We start from the raw sequence: 12,919 nt of genomic DNA, 5'->3' as shown, positions 1-12,919 counted from the left end.
CGGCAAGGAGTCTCCCCATCATTCAGCACCATGACATCTCCACCACCAAATACGGCAAGGAGTCTCCCCATCATTCAGCACCATGACATCTCCACCACCAAATACGGCAAGGAGTCTCCCCATCATTCAGCACCATGACATCTCCACCACCAAATACGGCAAGGAGTCTCCCCATCATTCAGCACCTTGACATCTCCACCACCAAATACGGCAAGGAGTCTCCCCATCATTCAGCACCATGACATCTCCACCACGAAGTATTGGTAGGAGTCTCCCCATCATTGAGGATCTTGGCACATTGATTTATTTTCGGAATTCCTTTTTGTCTTAAAGATGATTGAATCTTCTCACAAATGAAGTATCGTAATGTTGTTAGTGGGTACGACTCATCGAACTTCCTGTCGTCTTCAACATCCTCATTTTTAGTGGTAAATGTTCGTTTTGTAGCTCTCAAACTTGCTGTTGTTGAACATGAGTTGGCATATTTGGTGATATTTTGCGTCGTGTTTTATGGACGTATTCTCCATTCCACTCCCTGTGTCCAACCTGGCTGGGCCTAGCACGACTTGTAGAACATCAATAGCATGGAAATGAGGAATGTTGGTCTCAATGTTCCTGTAGCCGTCTTGTGGTCTGTTGTACAAACAATTTTTGGGGTTTTTCAGCTCCTCGTTTTTATCTTGCCACATGCAGCATTTAATCCAGTCCGTTTGCCAAGTTTTTATAAGGCGTTGCCATTTTGTCATTGCGGAGCAATACGCCACTCCACATGTACCTGTTTATTGTACCTGTCTTGGTGTATGGCATGGAAAAAGGTTCAAATTCTAAACAGATGCATTGTTCACCTGGCATGTCAGATTCTCTAACTAAACATCATCCACTTTTTGGTGCTTGTAGTTTTCACATCACACCAGGTCCAGAGAATTTTTTGTGATTATATTGATTTTAAAGTAATAAACAAAGAAATGAACGTTTTTGTATTACAATGCTAGTTAAAAAAAAAACAAAAAAAAAAAACAAGGCAAACCTGTCGGGGACCACTACGAAAAATCGATGGCCATGACGTCATCTGCATGATCTAATCAAAGACCAAGGTCGTCTCAGCAGCAACGGATAATGGCCGCACAACTCACTTCAGACTTCAAAGTGAATTTAACGAAGATTTACCTTATCACGAACCGTCCAAAAAAATCATTAAAACTACCCGGAGCGGAAAATATATATATACATATATTTAGACATATACTGTATATACATATATATATATACAGTATATATATATACATATATATACACATATACATACATACATATATATATACACACATTCTTGACGACTTATCAGGTCACTGGTTCCTGTAGCATTGAAAGGTGTGAAAGAATTAAAATAAATATCGATTGATATTTACTTGATTCATAAACTGGTAGTATTGTGTTGATTTGTTTCTGGTCAGTGTGTGCGTTTGTGTGTGTCTTCTTCGTGTCCTTCATCTTCCTATGGAGGGGTGAATCTTGCAAATAGTTCTTCGAGGGTTCACTTGGCTGGGCTGGGTTCGAGGACAAGAGCAGCTGCTAAAACATGAATCTTATCAAAGTTCCTCCTGATAACTCCATCTTTCTCTATTTGGGTGTCTCCTGACACTGAAGTGCTGCATTTGGTCAATTTGATTACCTTCACATACCTTCATGCCGCCAGGTGACTGTTGGCACACAAGGTTGGTCAGACTTCACCAATCGATTAGTTCGACAGTCAACATCCAGAACTCAGGCCTGTGTGAAGCACCATAATGCACCAAAGTACCATGCAATAGGGATAGAGTGCGGAGGTTATTCACATAAAGTTGATTTTAAATTGTTAAACATTTCACAAATCAAAGGTGAAAATCAGATTTGAGGGTGCAGGCGATGGAACCAAACACGACAGAGTTGCAACCATACTGAGATCCCATGGGAATTCGGCAACAAGCACAAACCTCAAATTGGGAAAATAATAAAATTGGCATCGAATATCAAACCAGAGGTTAGAACACCCGACCCCATGCAGTCTTGAGAAAAGGACATGGGAATGGAGTTTTCAACTCCTGCATTTGGGTTTCTGAGCACAATCTATATTAGCTTTGTTCATTAACTTTGAATAGCAGAACCACCTTTAGACGCCATTTTTCCCCACAGAGCATGGGTTGGCCTTTTTTGGGCACCGTGGCCCCTTTTTCAAGTCGTTTTATGGCCGGATGCTCTTCCTGCCGCCAACCCTGTTAGACACCTCTTGCGACACAGGAAATTACCAGTGAGCTGGTACTCAATTTGCCGACCTCGGAAGGATGACAGGCTGAGTCAACCCCCCTGGTGTTAATTCAGCGATCGACCGGGATTCGAACCCAGGATCCCAAGCCGGCACCCGAACCGCTAAGGAACTTTGAATAGCAGGCACAACAATAACCATACGAAGCTGATTGATCAAACGTCCAAACCGTCTGCCAACTCTTCCCAGAGAAACTGATGATTTTGAGAAAAAGATGCACAAAACAAACATCTTTTGGAAGAAGTTCTGTGGTTGTATCACTCGGCACCACCATTTTTGTTCGAATCTCTCCGTTGGCCCACCTTGAGCACGAGCAGAAAATTTGATTGGTCAAGACAGCGTAGACTTTTGCCCAAGTACTCCTAAACTGCTGGTTTATGAAAGTATAGACAAGGAGATTTGTGTTATAGTGTTAATATATATAATTTAAAGGCAGGAAAAAAAAATTAAGAACATTTAATGGGAGGTTTACCACCATTGACAAACTTTTACACCACCTTGTTTAAAAAGTTTAACTAGTTATTCGTGCCTGGTAGAGTTTGGAATCATTTTCAATTTTGCTCGACTGCCAGGCAGGCCGAAGCAATTGCCGGACCACGCTATATGCATGCGCACTCAGGACGATACAATTTGGCAAATTCGGCGCAAAAGTACTGCTAAACTGCAGGTTCGTGTTCTAGTGTTCAAAATACAAAATTCAATTGAAATAAAGTACTTCCTGCATCGTAGACCGACTTCTGTCAGACAGACGGTGAACAAATTGCTTAACCCTGCTTTGCGCGAAGAATGCTGGGTAACAATGTACAAGGGGTTCTGCACGAGCGATAGAGCAGAATCAAACGGGATCACGTATTCAGTGTAGTCAATCATTTATTTCACAAGAACCTCAGACAAAGAAAATGGACGAACAATGTTCCTTCAAGACCACAGTCGAGCATGATACCAAAACGCAGAACTTTTGATAACCCAAGCGGGCATCAAACCATTCAGGCCAAAGTGTAGCGGCTCACCCTTGATACAAGGCGACATGGATGGGATGAAGCCATTATTTCAAGGTGGTCTCAGTCTGTCAACTTCCAAGAAATAGAATTGCCAAAAATACAGCTGCCTCACACCTCAACCCCTCCCTCCCCATTCACAAAAGATTAATTTGACAACTACAATTATATATATACATATAATAGTAGTATTGGCGTTGATGAAATGCAAAATAAAATGGACCTCACCTGTTCATGTCCAAACGACCAACTCAAATCCACTCGCACACGGTTCAAGCTTTTGCCCTAATGTACCAAGGGTGTCCAAAACACGAAAGCCAAACAGGAAATGTGCAGCATGTCATTTCACACCAAATGGTACAAAAATAAAAAGCAAAGATTTAAAGGGTCCAGGCTGGGATGGTTCCATCAGCTTGAGGAACCTTCGCCGCTGCACTCGAGCCACGCGGACCGGCATCGCCAGAACCAAGTCAACATGGACACCACTTTAAAACTAAAGGATGAAATCCAAACAGCCGAGCGCCGCATGATTGGAAGCTTGTTAGACCCGACACGCCGTTTTAGTCAGAAATTGAGGGTAGAGGATATTCGCAAAAACCTCGCTGCTGAGAATGAGGTGCAGTCGCTCGCATGAGACGCACACTGCAAAATCGAAGGCATTCCAAAGGACAGCACCGCACAGCCGGTGCAGACCGCAAACCATGAAAGGTTTTAAATGCAATTTGCCAATTCATGCGCGGAAGATGAAACGGTGGGAATGAAGAGAAGCCGTGAAGCCATTCAAGTCAAAATATCCAAATACCGTACGTACAAAATACTTCATGTAAACTGGAATTTGCGATCAAACGATGGGCAACAGGAAGCTTTTCACATTGGGCTAAGCAATATCACAAGTGGTAACCCAAATTGTGGGGTGGGAGTGCAGGGGTAAGGCCGCATATGCAGGGCCTGGGTATGTTTGAGCACAATACACGATTAACATGACAAACTGCCCTGCACCCCACAATAAATTTGAGAGGAGGGGGGGGGGGGGAGGGAGGGAGGGCTTGGGCGGCCGGTCTCGCCAACCAAAAATGGTAGCCTTTGGTAACACGGAGATCACTGCTGCTTGCATTCAGGTGGTTGCTTTGCAGAAGGATCAGTCTGCAGAAGAAAAGATGTACAGGAGAGGTTAACCTGGCATTAAAGCCACACTGCTTCAAAAAATAATAATAATAATAATCCACACCTTCACAATGACATCACACGGTGGAAAACAGATTTGCACAAAACATCAAAATCCTCTTGCAAGGTCTTCCTGGTTCAAGTCAAAATCCAAGCCAACCACCTCCACTCCTTTGTTACTCTTCTCCCATTTGTGGAACATACCTTCCTGATCTCATGCATCCACAACAATCACTCCTCATTCTCAACAATTGCACTCCAAACGTTAACAGTAATTAGTAACATCAAGGTGGAAAAGGTTTATATCATCATGCAGTAAAAAAAGTAAAATTAAATCATACTAAATATGCAATTTGGTGTCTGTCGACTTTTGACCACGATACATTTGGTCATAACTTATCCAATCTCAACCAAACTTGACATGAGGACGAAGGGTCACACAATGAAGGTTGTAGCAAATTAATTTACCCCCACCTCACCAAGGGGGGGGGGGGTTCTCCACCATTGGGGTTGAGTGTTGATCAGTGTTAAAAGTTTTATCGTGCTTTTTCCAAGGTCGCTTCTCATTACAAAACAACAAATATATATATATATATATATATTAGCATAATAACGTTATTACAAAATGCTGTTTCGTGGGAGCACTCCCTACCAGAAGTATACATATTGTCGTGTCCGTAGCTAGTTAAGACCAGCCTTGGACGAATAGCCAAACTGCGTTAACTCCTGAGGCGAGCTTAGATTGTTTGACTGTCAAGGCACGCATGGGGAAAGTGCCACGGAGCATTTGTCTACACTCTACACGAAGCACACGGGTCTACACTGAAAACAAACAAAAACACGACAAACGAAAATACAATGATTTTAAAAAAGAAAGCACGGAATGAAAATGTCGAAATAAAAACTGAGATACCTCACACAGACCGACTCACAAACACGACAGAGGAAAGATTATTTATATATTTAAAAAAAAAAAAAAAAAAATCTACCTTTTTGTGCACTTGTGTCCCCCAAATAAGTTTTTTTTTTTTTTTAAAGGGGGGAGGGTGGTGGTGGCTGTTGAAGCTCGATGCCACACAGGCGGGAACTTGGCAAGATGACGACAGCCGACGAAAGGCCCGCACATCCAAGCTCCCCAAAACCGCAGCAGTGCCGCGTGCCAAAAACACCCAGGCGTAGGCAAGTAGCCAAGACGGCCTCCTTTGAGGTTCTCTGGCCTGGCAAGCAAAACACAGCCCCCCCAAGCACAACACAGCCCCCAGCTTCCCCGAAGAGCACCACAGCCACCAAACCCACTCCACGCCAGTACGGCAAATGCTCCAAAAAGCAAGCACACCAAAATGGCCAAACCTTCTTGTCCGGTGGCAGAGAGATTGACCTCTACTTCTTCACTCCTGAGCCAACCGGCTCGTTTCCCTCCCAGTTCACCCCGCCCACGTCCTACAGCCCAATCACATCCCTCGGGGTTTGGCCTGACATCCCCCTTGATTCTCCGCCTCGCTTGTGGGCAGGACCTTTTGCCTATGAGGTGCATTGGGGGCGGGGCTTAGTCTGAGAACCTGCTTGGCTTGTAGTTGGCAGTAAATGTAGTTTAGAGGTTTTACATGGCCAGCCTCTCAGCAAAAACGTTAGGATAAGATTAGGCCGAGAAAAATATATTTCTGGTCTCTGGTCAGCGCGCGCATCGATTTTGACCCTGTGCGTCAACAATTATTTTTTTTGTTTTCAAATTTCCAACGGTACCCACAACAGTGTGCGTCTGTTGTTGCCGGGCCGGCGCGCTATCTCAGGAAATACGGGTCTGTGCGGGTCGCCATTGGTATCGACGTTCGCACACGGTTCTCCCCTACAACACTACGTAGTTTGTCCAAATCCAACCAGCCGTTCCCAAAGATATGAGTAGTTTTGTGTGCCGTGCCATCATGAATCCAATCTGCTGGATATTGTCATTTATTGAAACGAAGACGTTCTTTGTCGGGTTCGTGTGAAGCAACCAGAAGGCCTAGAGAGCTGCGGGTGGTCTCGTTAGTTTTAGGCCTGGATCCTATCTCATTTGTCATGAAGTTGTAAGTGTCTGATAAATCTGGTGGACTGGGAGAAAAGATCGTGGGAGACCATCGGCCTGTTAGACCACTTGCGCATGCGCAGTGTTGACGCGATCGTCGCATTGGAATGTTTGACGGTACGGCGAGGCGATCTCGAGAACGAAATGGCAGTCTATAATATGCTTGAAGAACTTAATGATTTTCAGAATAAATACATTTTAAAATAACTCAAGCTTGTGTTCATTATTTACAAAAAGGCCGACCTGTCCCATTGCCTGTCTTTAATTTCTCTCTGGATGGCGCCACGGCAGATGAGGAGGACCGCAAAGCATGAGGACACAAAAAACAACACCTTTATATGTGCAATCCATGCTTTTCAAAAAAAAAAAACGCATCGCCGCATCAATTCTGGAACTTTGGTCTGACCAGAGACCAGCAATATATTTTTTTCGGCCTTACAGAGGTTAAGCACGCACTGGGGAGAATTATTCTTAACCCATAACACTAATTAGCACTGCACCACCACCAGTGTGGTGAACATGTAAACAACCTTAATCTCGTCTCCCTACTTATACATCGAGATTCCTTCTAGCACTTGCCAAGCCTGCAGTTCCGAACCAACAGTTTCGAATGGAGCGCTTGCTCAAATATTTAAACCACTTGGCGAGCTCTCTACAAGAAACTTGGAAAATCAACTTGACCATTTTGCTGAAGAGTATATCCAGAGTAAAACGGCATCAGTCGAGACAGCCATTGGAAGAGGTGCCATCTCAAACTCCTTAACTTCGTCTGCCAGAACCGTTGATGGGCCAATCACATCAAGCCATCATCAAAAGCCAGCTCCATTGGGTATTCTTCAGAGGGACAAGACATTACTGAGCCGCACCATGCTCACCATAGCGTGCAAGGCTTTCATACAGAGATTATTTCTCCCTGCTCTTGGCTGGTGGTGCTCCTGCTTCACTCCTAGCTCCTTTTGAGGTTGAAAACAAGGTCTTTTTCAAAATTGGAATATCAGGATAGGAGGCTGATTCCTAAGAACGGTCGCTCCCATTGGCGGTCTATTATGTAAGCTTGCATCCAATGTTGCTCCTACTACCCTCCTCTCCAAGCCACCCCAGATCATATGTTCAAGAAAATCTCACCTTCTCACCCTCAAAATTCATTGCTCACAGGATGTCTCACCCTGCCATTCCCAGGCATATTCTCCCTCTTTTCTCCGTTTTTAACAGACATTCTCAGTCACTCACAACCCACCCTCACCCTCCCAAAGAAGGCCAGTTGTAAAGGCAAGCCGGCTGACAATTTCCACTAAAATTCATTTTAAAACTGACAGAACAGTCGTATTTGAGAAACATTGGCCAGAATAACAGAAAGCAATACTGTGATGTGCAAAAAGATTCGAATGTTGCTCTATGATGATCCAAAACCAAGCACCGAATGGCTGAGACATTCGTAAGAGAACCTTTTGCTAAATGGTGAGTGCAGAAGGGTATCAGAGGTGAAATTATACCTTTGCTTCATGCTCTGGTACATACAATAGTCTTCATTATTTTATGGCTCCAAAAGGTTGCCAGTGCATAGTAATGGGTCCTATTTTATTTCTCTCATGTCTCCAGGTTTGTACAAATCACAGATAAGACAAGGGCATTAATACAAATTAGATTGCTAGACAATGGGCAACTGCAAGCGGCATTCAGACATGGGTTTCAAACGGCAAGGAACAAACATGCCCACCTAAGTTCCGGTTTTCCAGATTGGACAGAAATCAAATGATACTGGGATAAAGGAGTGGGCCCACAATGTAAGGAAAAAACACAAACAAGCCTGTTGGTCCCTCTTCAATAATATATGCATTCAGGAAAGGACAAACGGATGGCCTTTTAAGTATAGATCTATGACAAAATACCTCTACCCCCCAACTGAATAAAGAAATTGCAAACTGACAAGTAATTGTCACTTGTCAACTTGCCACCATATACAAAGGTTTTGTGACATCGGAGAAGATGGCCTTCCAAAATTTGAATCATGCTGCACTAAGTGCAAAAGAACTGACTCCAGTGCTCGATTTGTATGGTTATTATTATTTATTTTTTTGTATACCAAGCAGAGGCTCGTATAGGAACTAACACAAAGAACATATAACAAAGGAAGCAGGAGACAAAAGGGGGCGAGAGAAATTTAGCACATCAATAATAGGGAACAGGGCCACCAGATCTGTGGAAGAGAAGGCTCAGGTAGGGTACACAGGATAAGCAAGATGGACAATACAGCGACTTTCACAAAAAAGCATTGAATTTGAAGGAGGTAGGTTTGGGGTGGATCGACGGGGGTAGAAAAGATCAGGGTTTTGGATGGGGGAAGATCAGAGGTGGTGGTGAACAGCTGTTTTAAAGACCTGGAGGGAAGAGTGAAATTGAAGAGTGTGGGAGTTTGTTCCAGAGGCAGGAAAAAAGAAAGGGGTGGGGACAGAGCACAGACAAAGCAGGGGTTGCCAGGCCAGAGAGGAGTTAAAAGAAGACAAAGACCACCAACCTGCTTGTGGTGAGAGAAAGGCCCTCAGAATCAGCTTCATCACAGGAGATACCAATGATTTGAAAAGCCCTGGTTTCTACAGCATGAAGCAGGTGCACCAGCCCAGAATGGAGAGCAGTACTCCATCAAGCTGCGGATGAAAGCTTTGTATGTGGTGAGGAGCTCAGCAGTGCCAAGGTCCCAGGAAGCGGAAGGACTTCAGACGACAGAGGATGCCCAGCCGGTGACTGGCTTTGGAGGCCAGCTTGGAAATGTGATTTTCCCAGGAAAGATCATTGCAGACAGTGAGACCCAAAAGCTTGAGTGACAGAACTTCTAGAGGATTGTTAAGAAATTGGATGGGAGGGTTTTCCAGACAGTCTTCAGAGATATATTGAGAGTGTTCAAGATTGAAAATCATGTTCCAAGTGATCGACCAGTTTGTGATTTTTCTCCAGCTCTGCAGAGTGAAAAGGATGCTGCCTGCCGATGTGAAGGCTGACAGATCGTACGGCAGAGGGTTGAGTCATCAGGAAAAAGAGGATTTTCCAGGGACTCAGATGATTGATGAAAGTTTAAAAAAAGCACAGGGCCCAGAACACTGCCTTGAGGAACTCCAGCCTGGACAGGAAGAGATGAGAGCTCATCCTGCACACTTCAACGAGAGCAGAACGGCAAATCCCGACGAGATCAAAATGGTTCCACTTTCTCAGATTAAATACATGAAAGTAAAGTACGAGTATTCAATCATGACTATGTGATCTGCCAAGATGTGGTGCATTGAAACCGGCGAGCAAAATCATTTTCTTGCAAGCGAGATGCACAATGGGAGGGCAGCAGGTTACTCGTGATAATATATACCAATGACACGGTATAGCCAGGCAGGTCCATTCATGCATCTCAATGAACCTTTGCATTGCTAGCATCTCTCCTTGGTCACCTCTTGGAATTCTTTACTTGACTGGACTCCACAATCGGGCCTGTAAATAATGTTCAATCCCATGCTTTCCTGCTTTCAGTGGTTGCAGTCATTTTGCATCTACAAAGCAAACGAGGAAACCACGTGGGAAGGAGGCATCTTCTGAAAGACTCAGCATCCACTGCCAGTTGATGGAGAATACAGATCTGAGAGAAGTCTGGTCAATGTCAGAGGCCCAGTACAGCAATGAACATCACTGAAGCAAGGCTAGACCTCTGTCCAGAAGCAGATGTCATTTTATTCCAACAGCTTGATACGTACTCGAGCAGCATTCTCCCCTTGTTACACTTCAAGAACTAAATGAGGACAAGGAAGTCTGCAAAGCCCAAAAGCCAAATTCTGACCGAGGATGAACTAAAGGTGAAAGAAAATGTGTCAAATCTATAAACATCACACCTCTTGTGACGAGTTCCCAGGTACAAACAAAATTTGGCAAGACAGACACTGTTGGGTGCAAGTGCCATCTTGCTGCATTTCCAGTAGCGGAGGAAGGACAAGCTCGGCAATTCTTTTGAACAGATCCGGTGTACAAAAGAATAACATAAAAAATAGGTTGTGGTATCTAAAGAAATAAAAGCCCTGTGTATTAATTTGTCACACAGGGAGTGACCTCATGTTCATGGAAGTTATATCACTTTCGTCACTGAAAGGGAGCGCACACAATATCAACGTTGGCACCATTTGCCATTTTGTTTCCACTCAGAAAAGGTGAAACTTATTCCATCCAAAACTTTTACTACACGCATCTGAACTTGGGTCGATTGCATGACCATTCCGGTTGTTTTCACAACCACAACGATTGAGGTGAGACGTTAGTCATTTCTATTTGCAGCAAAAAATATATATGGTGAGCAATTATGCTCAATCATTTGAAATTCCGTTATCACTTGGATAATAAATGTATTTCGAAAATAATAGTACTTTTCTTTATGAAACAAAAGTATTGAAACAGGCCTGAGTTGTTTTATTTAACTGTGACGGTGGTTATGGAGAGAATGGATGCTCTTGGCCCTATTAATTTTTGATGGGCTTAACACTAGTATTTAATAAATCTGCAGAATGTATCCAACATCAGCTTGTGTCCAGATCTTAAAATAACAGTAATTTGGGAACGTCAAAGCTGGGGATCAATGATAACCCTAACCCACACAGCGACCAGGGACAGCACCCTTGTGGAGGGAGGGTTCAGGAGGGCTTCACATCTTTTGAAGATTTGGTGAAAATAGACCCACTCATTTTTAACAGTGGTATTTATTCCTTTGTTCGTTACCTCCAACACCGAAGGTGGACCAAGGTTAGAGATTGAAGATTCACCCCTGTTTATCTGTCTGAACAGGATGTCTCAGTTATTGACAAATTTGTACGAAACTTGGTGCACAGGTTGGGTGTGTGGGTGTGGGTGTGTGACAAGGACGAGTCAATTAGATATTGGTGAAAATCCAGATCCAATAATTTTTTAAGAAATTCTTAGCCATCAAAAGATGTGGACAAAAAAAAGAAAAAAAAGCCGTTTGAAAAAGCTGTGGACAAGTTATGACAAAACTTGTTGGATGCCTTGGGTCGCTGACAAGAACAAGCCAATTTGATTTTGGTTCACACCCAGATCCGGTCCATCAGTGGGGTACAAAACAAACTGTTCAGCCTGGCGGAAGAATGCGTTCTGTTTTTATTATCATAGCAGGAGAGTTATATCGCATCACATTTGTCACTGAAAATTGACGGTTTTGTCATTTGTTTGTTTTTAAATCACAGGCCAGATGAGATCCAAGACTTTTCAGAATATTAATGGCTTTGGCACTTCATGTTTATTCATTAATTGCAATAAATAAATAAAAAAACTGTATAGAGGATACATGAAAACACTCAGACAAGTCTGCAATGTTGAAAAATAGGAGATCGAACGATTAGTTTACCCATAAATTGCAAAGAGCTTTGTCAGAAACAAGGTGACATATTGTCCAATGCAATATAGACAGTGTCAGGTAAACCACAGCCCACTCAAATCAAATTTAGGGGACAACATGGTCCTGTGGTTTGTTAGTGTTATGCTCAATTGATTACAAGCAACCTTCAAATAACAATAATAACAAGAAAGAGCAATCGGAGATTGCAAACCCTCACCAGGATGTATTTTCAGTGGTTTTTAAAAGCTTTTGTGTTAAAACAAATATGGCGGCTGAACCACGTGACCGATGGTCAGTTTTTTCTCCACCCGTTTATGCCGACATGGCGCTCAAGAAATTTCATCTTGATTGGATGAAGTTTTGTACTCGGCGAATTACGATGTCATAATGGAGGCACCTATGACATCATCATTAACATAATTTATTCCCATAGAGAGTTCTTTACAATGAGACGTTTCAATTTTTTCTATTCAGCACTATTGGAGATCGAGGTTTTTTTTTTTTTGGTTTTTTTTGTATACAAGATCGAGGCTCGTGAAAGAGCGAACATTAATCACACAGAAAGACAAACCAACACATAAAACATATAACATCGGGAGCGGTAGACAAAATGGGGAGAGGGGGAAGGACACAAACAACATTTGAGAGCAGGGACCGAGAGACATAGAGAGATCTGAGAGAGGGAGAGGGCTTTGGGGGGTGGGAGGGGGGGCGTGGGAGAGGTATAAAACGTATGGACACTGCCAGGACTTCCAGGAAAGAAGTTGGAATTTCAAACAAGGTGGATCTGGGGTGAATTAGCAGGGGTAGAAAAGATCAAGGTTTTGGATGGGGGAAGATAAGAGATGGTGGTGAACAGCTGTTTTAAAGACCTGGAGGGAGGAGTGGGATTGAAGGGAGTGAGGGAGTTTGTTCCAGAGGTGGGAGAAAAGAGGAATGAAAGAGTGAAGGTGAGCAGAGCCGAGATTTCGGCAGTTTAACCATCAGAGGGTTGCTGGCAGATCTTGTGCGAC

The 12,919-nt window shown here is 43.4% G+C and overlaps 1 protein-coding gene across 7 annotated transcripts in view; it reads right to left on the bottom strand.

Annotated features, from left to right (window-relative positions):
* Nucleotides 1-3,154: 3,154 nt before the first annotated feature.
* Nucleotides 3,155-12,919, bottom strand: part of LOC137432270 (nucleosome assembly protein 1-like 1) — a 95,020-nt gene continuing 85,255 nt past the window's right edge. For all 7 annotated transcript variants that reach the window (XM_078782864.1, XM_068124061.2, XM_068124065.2 and 4 more), the window contains exon 15: nt 3,155-4,443. In XM_078782864.1, the coding sequence (XP_078638990.1) occupies nt 4,399-4,443 (45 nt within the window). In that variant the 3' untranslated portion in view covers nt 3,155-4,398. The remainder of the gene's footprint in view (nt 4,444-12,919) is intronic.

The sequence above is a fragment of the Myxine glutinosa genome, chromosome 8 (assembly GCF_964187855.1).
Source record: "Myxine glutinosa chromosome 8, kmMyxGlut1.1, whole genome shotgun sequence".
In the NCBI taxonomy this organism is placed as follows: Eukaryota; Metazoa; Chordata; class Myxini; order Myxiniformes; family Myxinidae; genus Myxine; species Myxine glutinosa.
The sequence above is the reverse complement of the archived record's forward strand: the minus strand, read 5'-3'. Positions and strand labels throughout refer to the sequence as shown.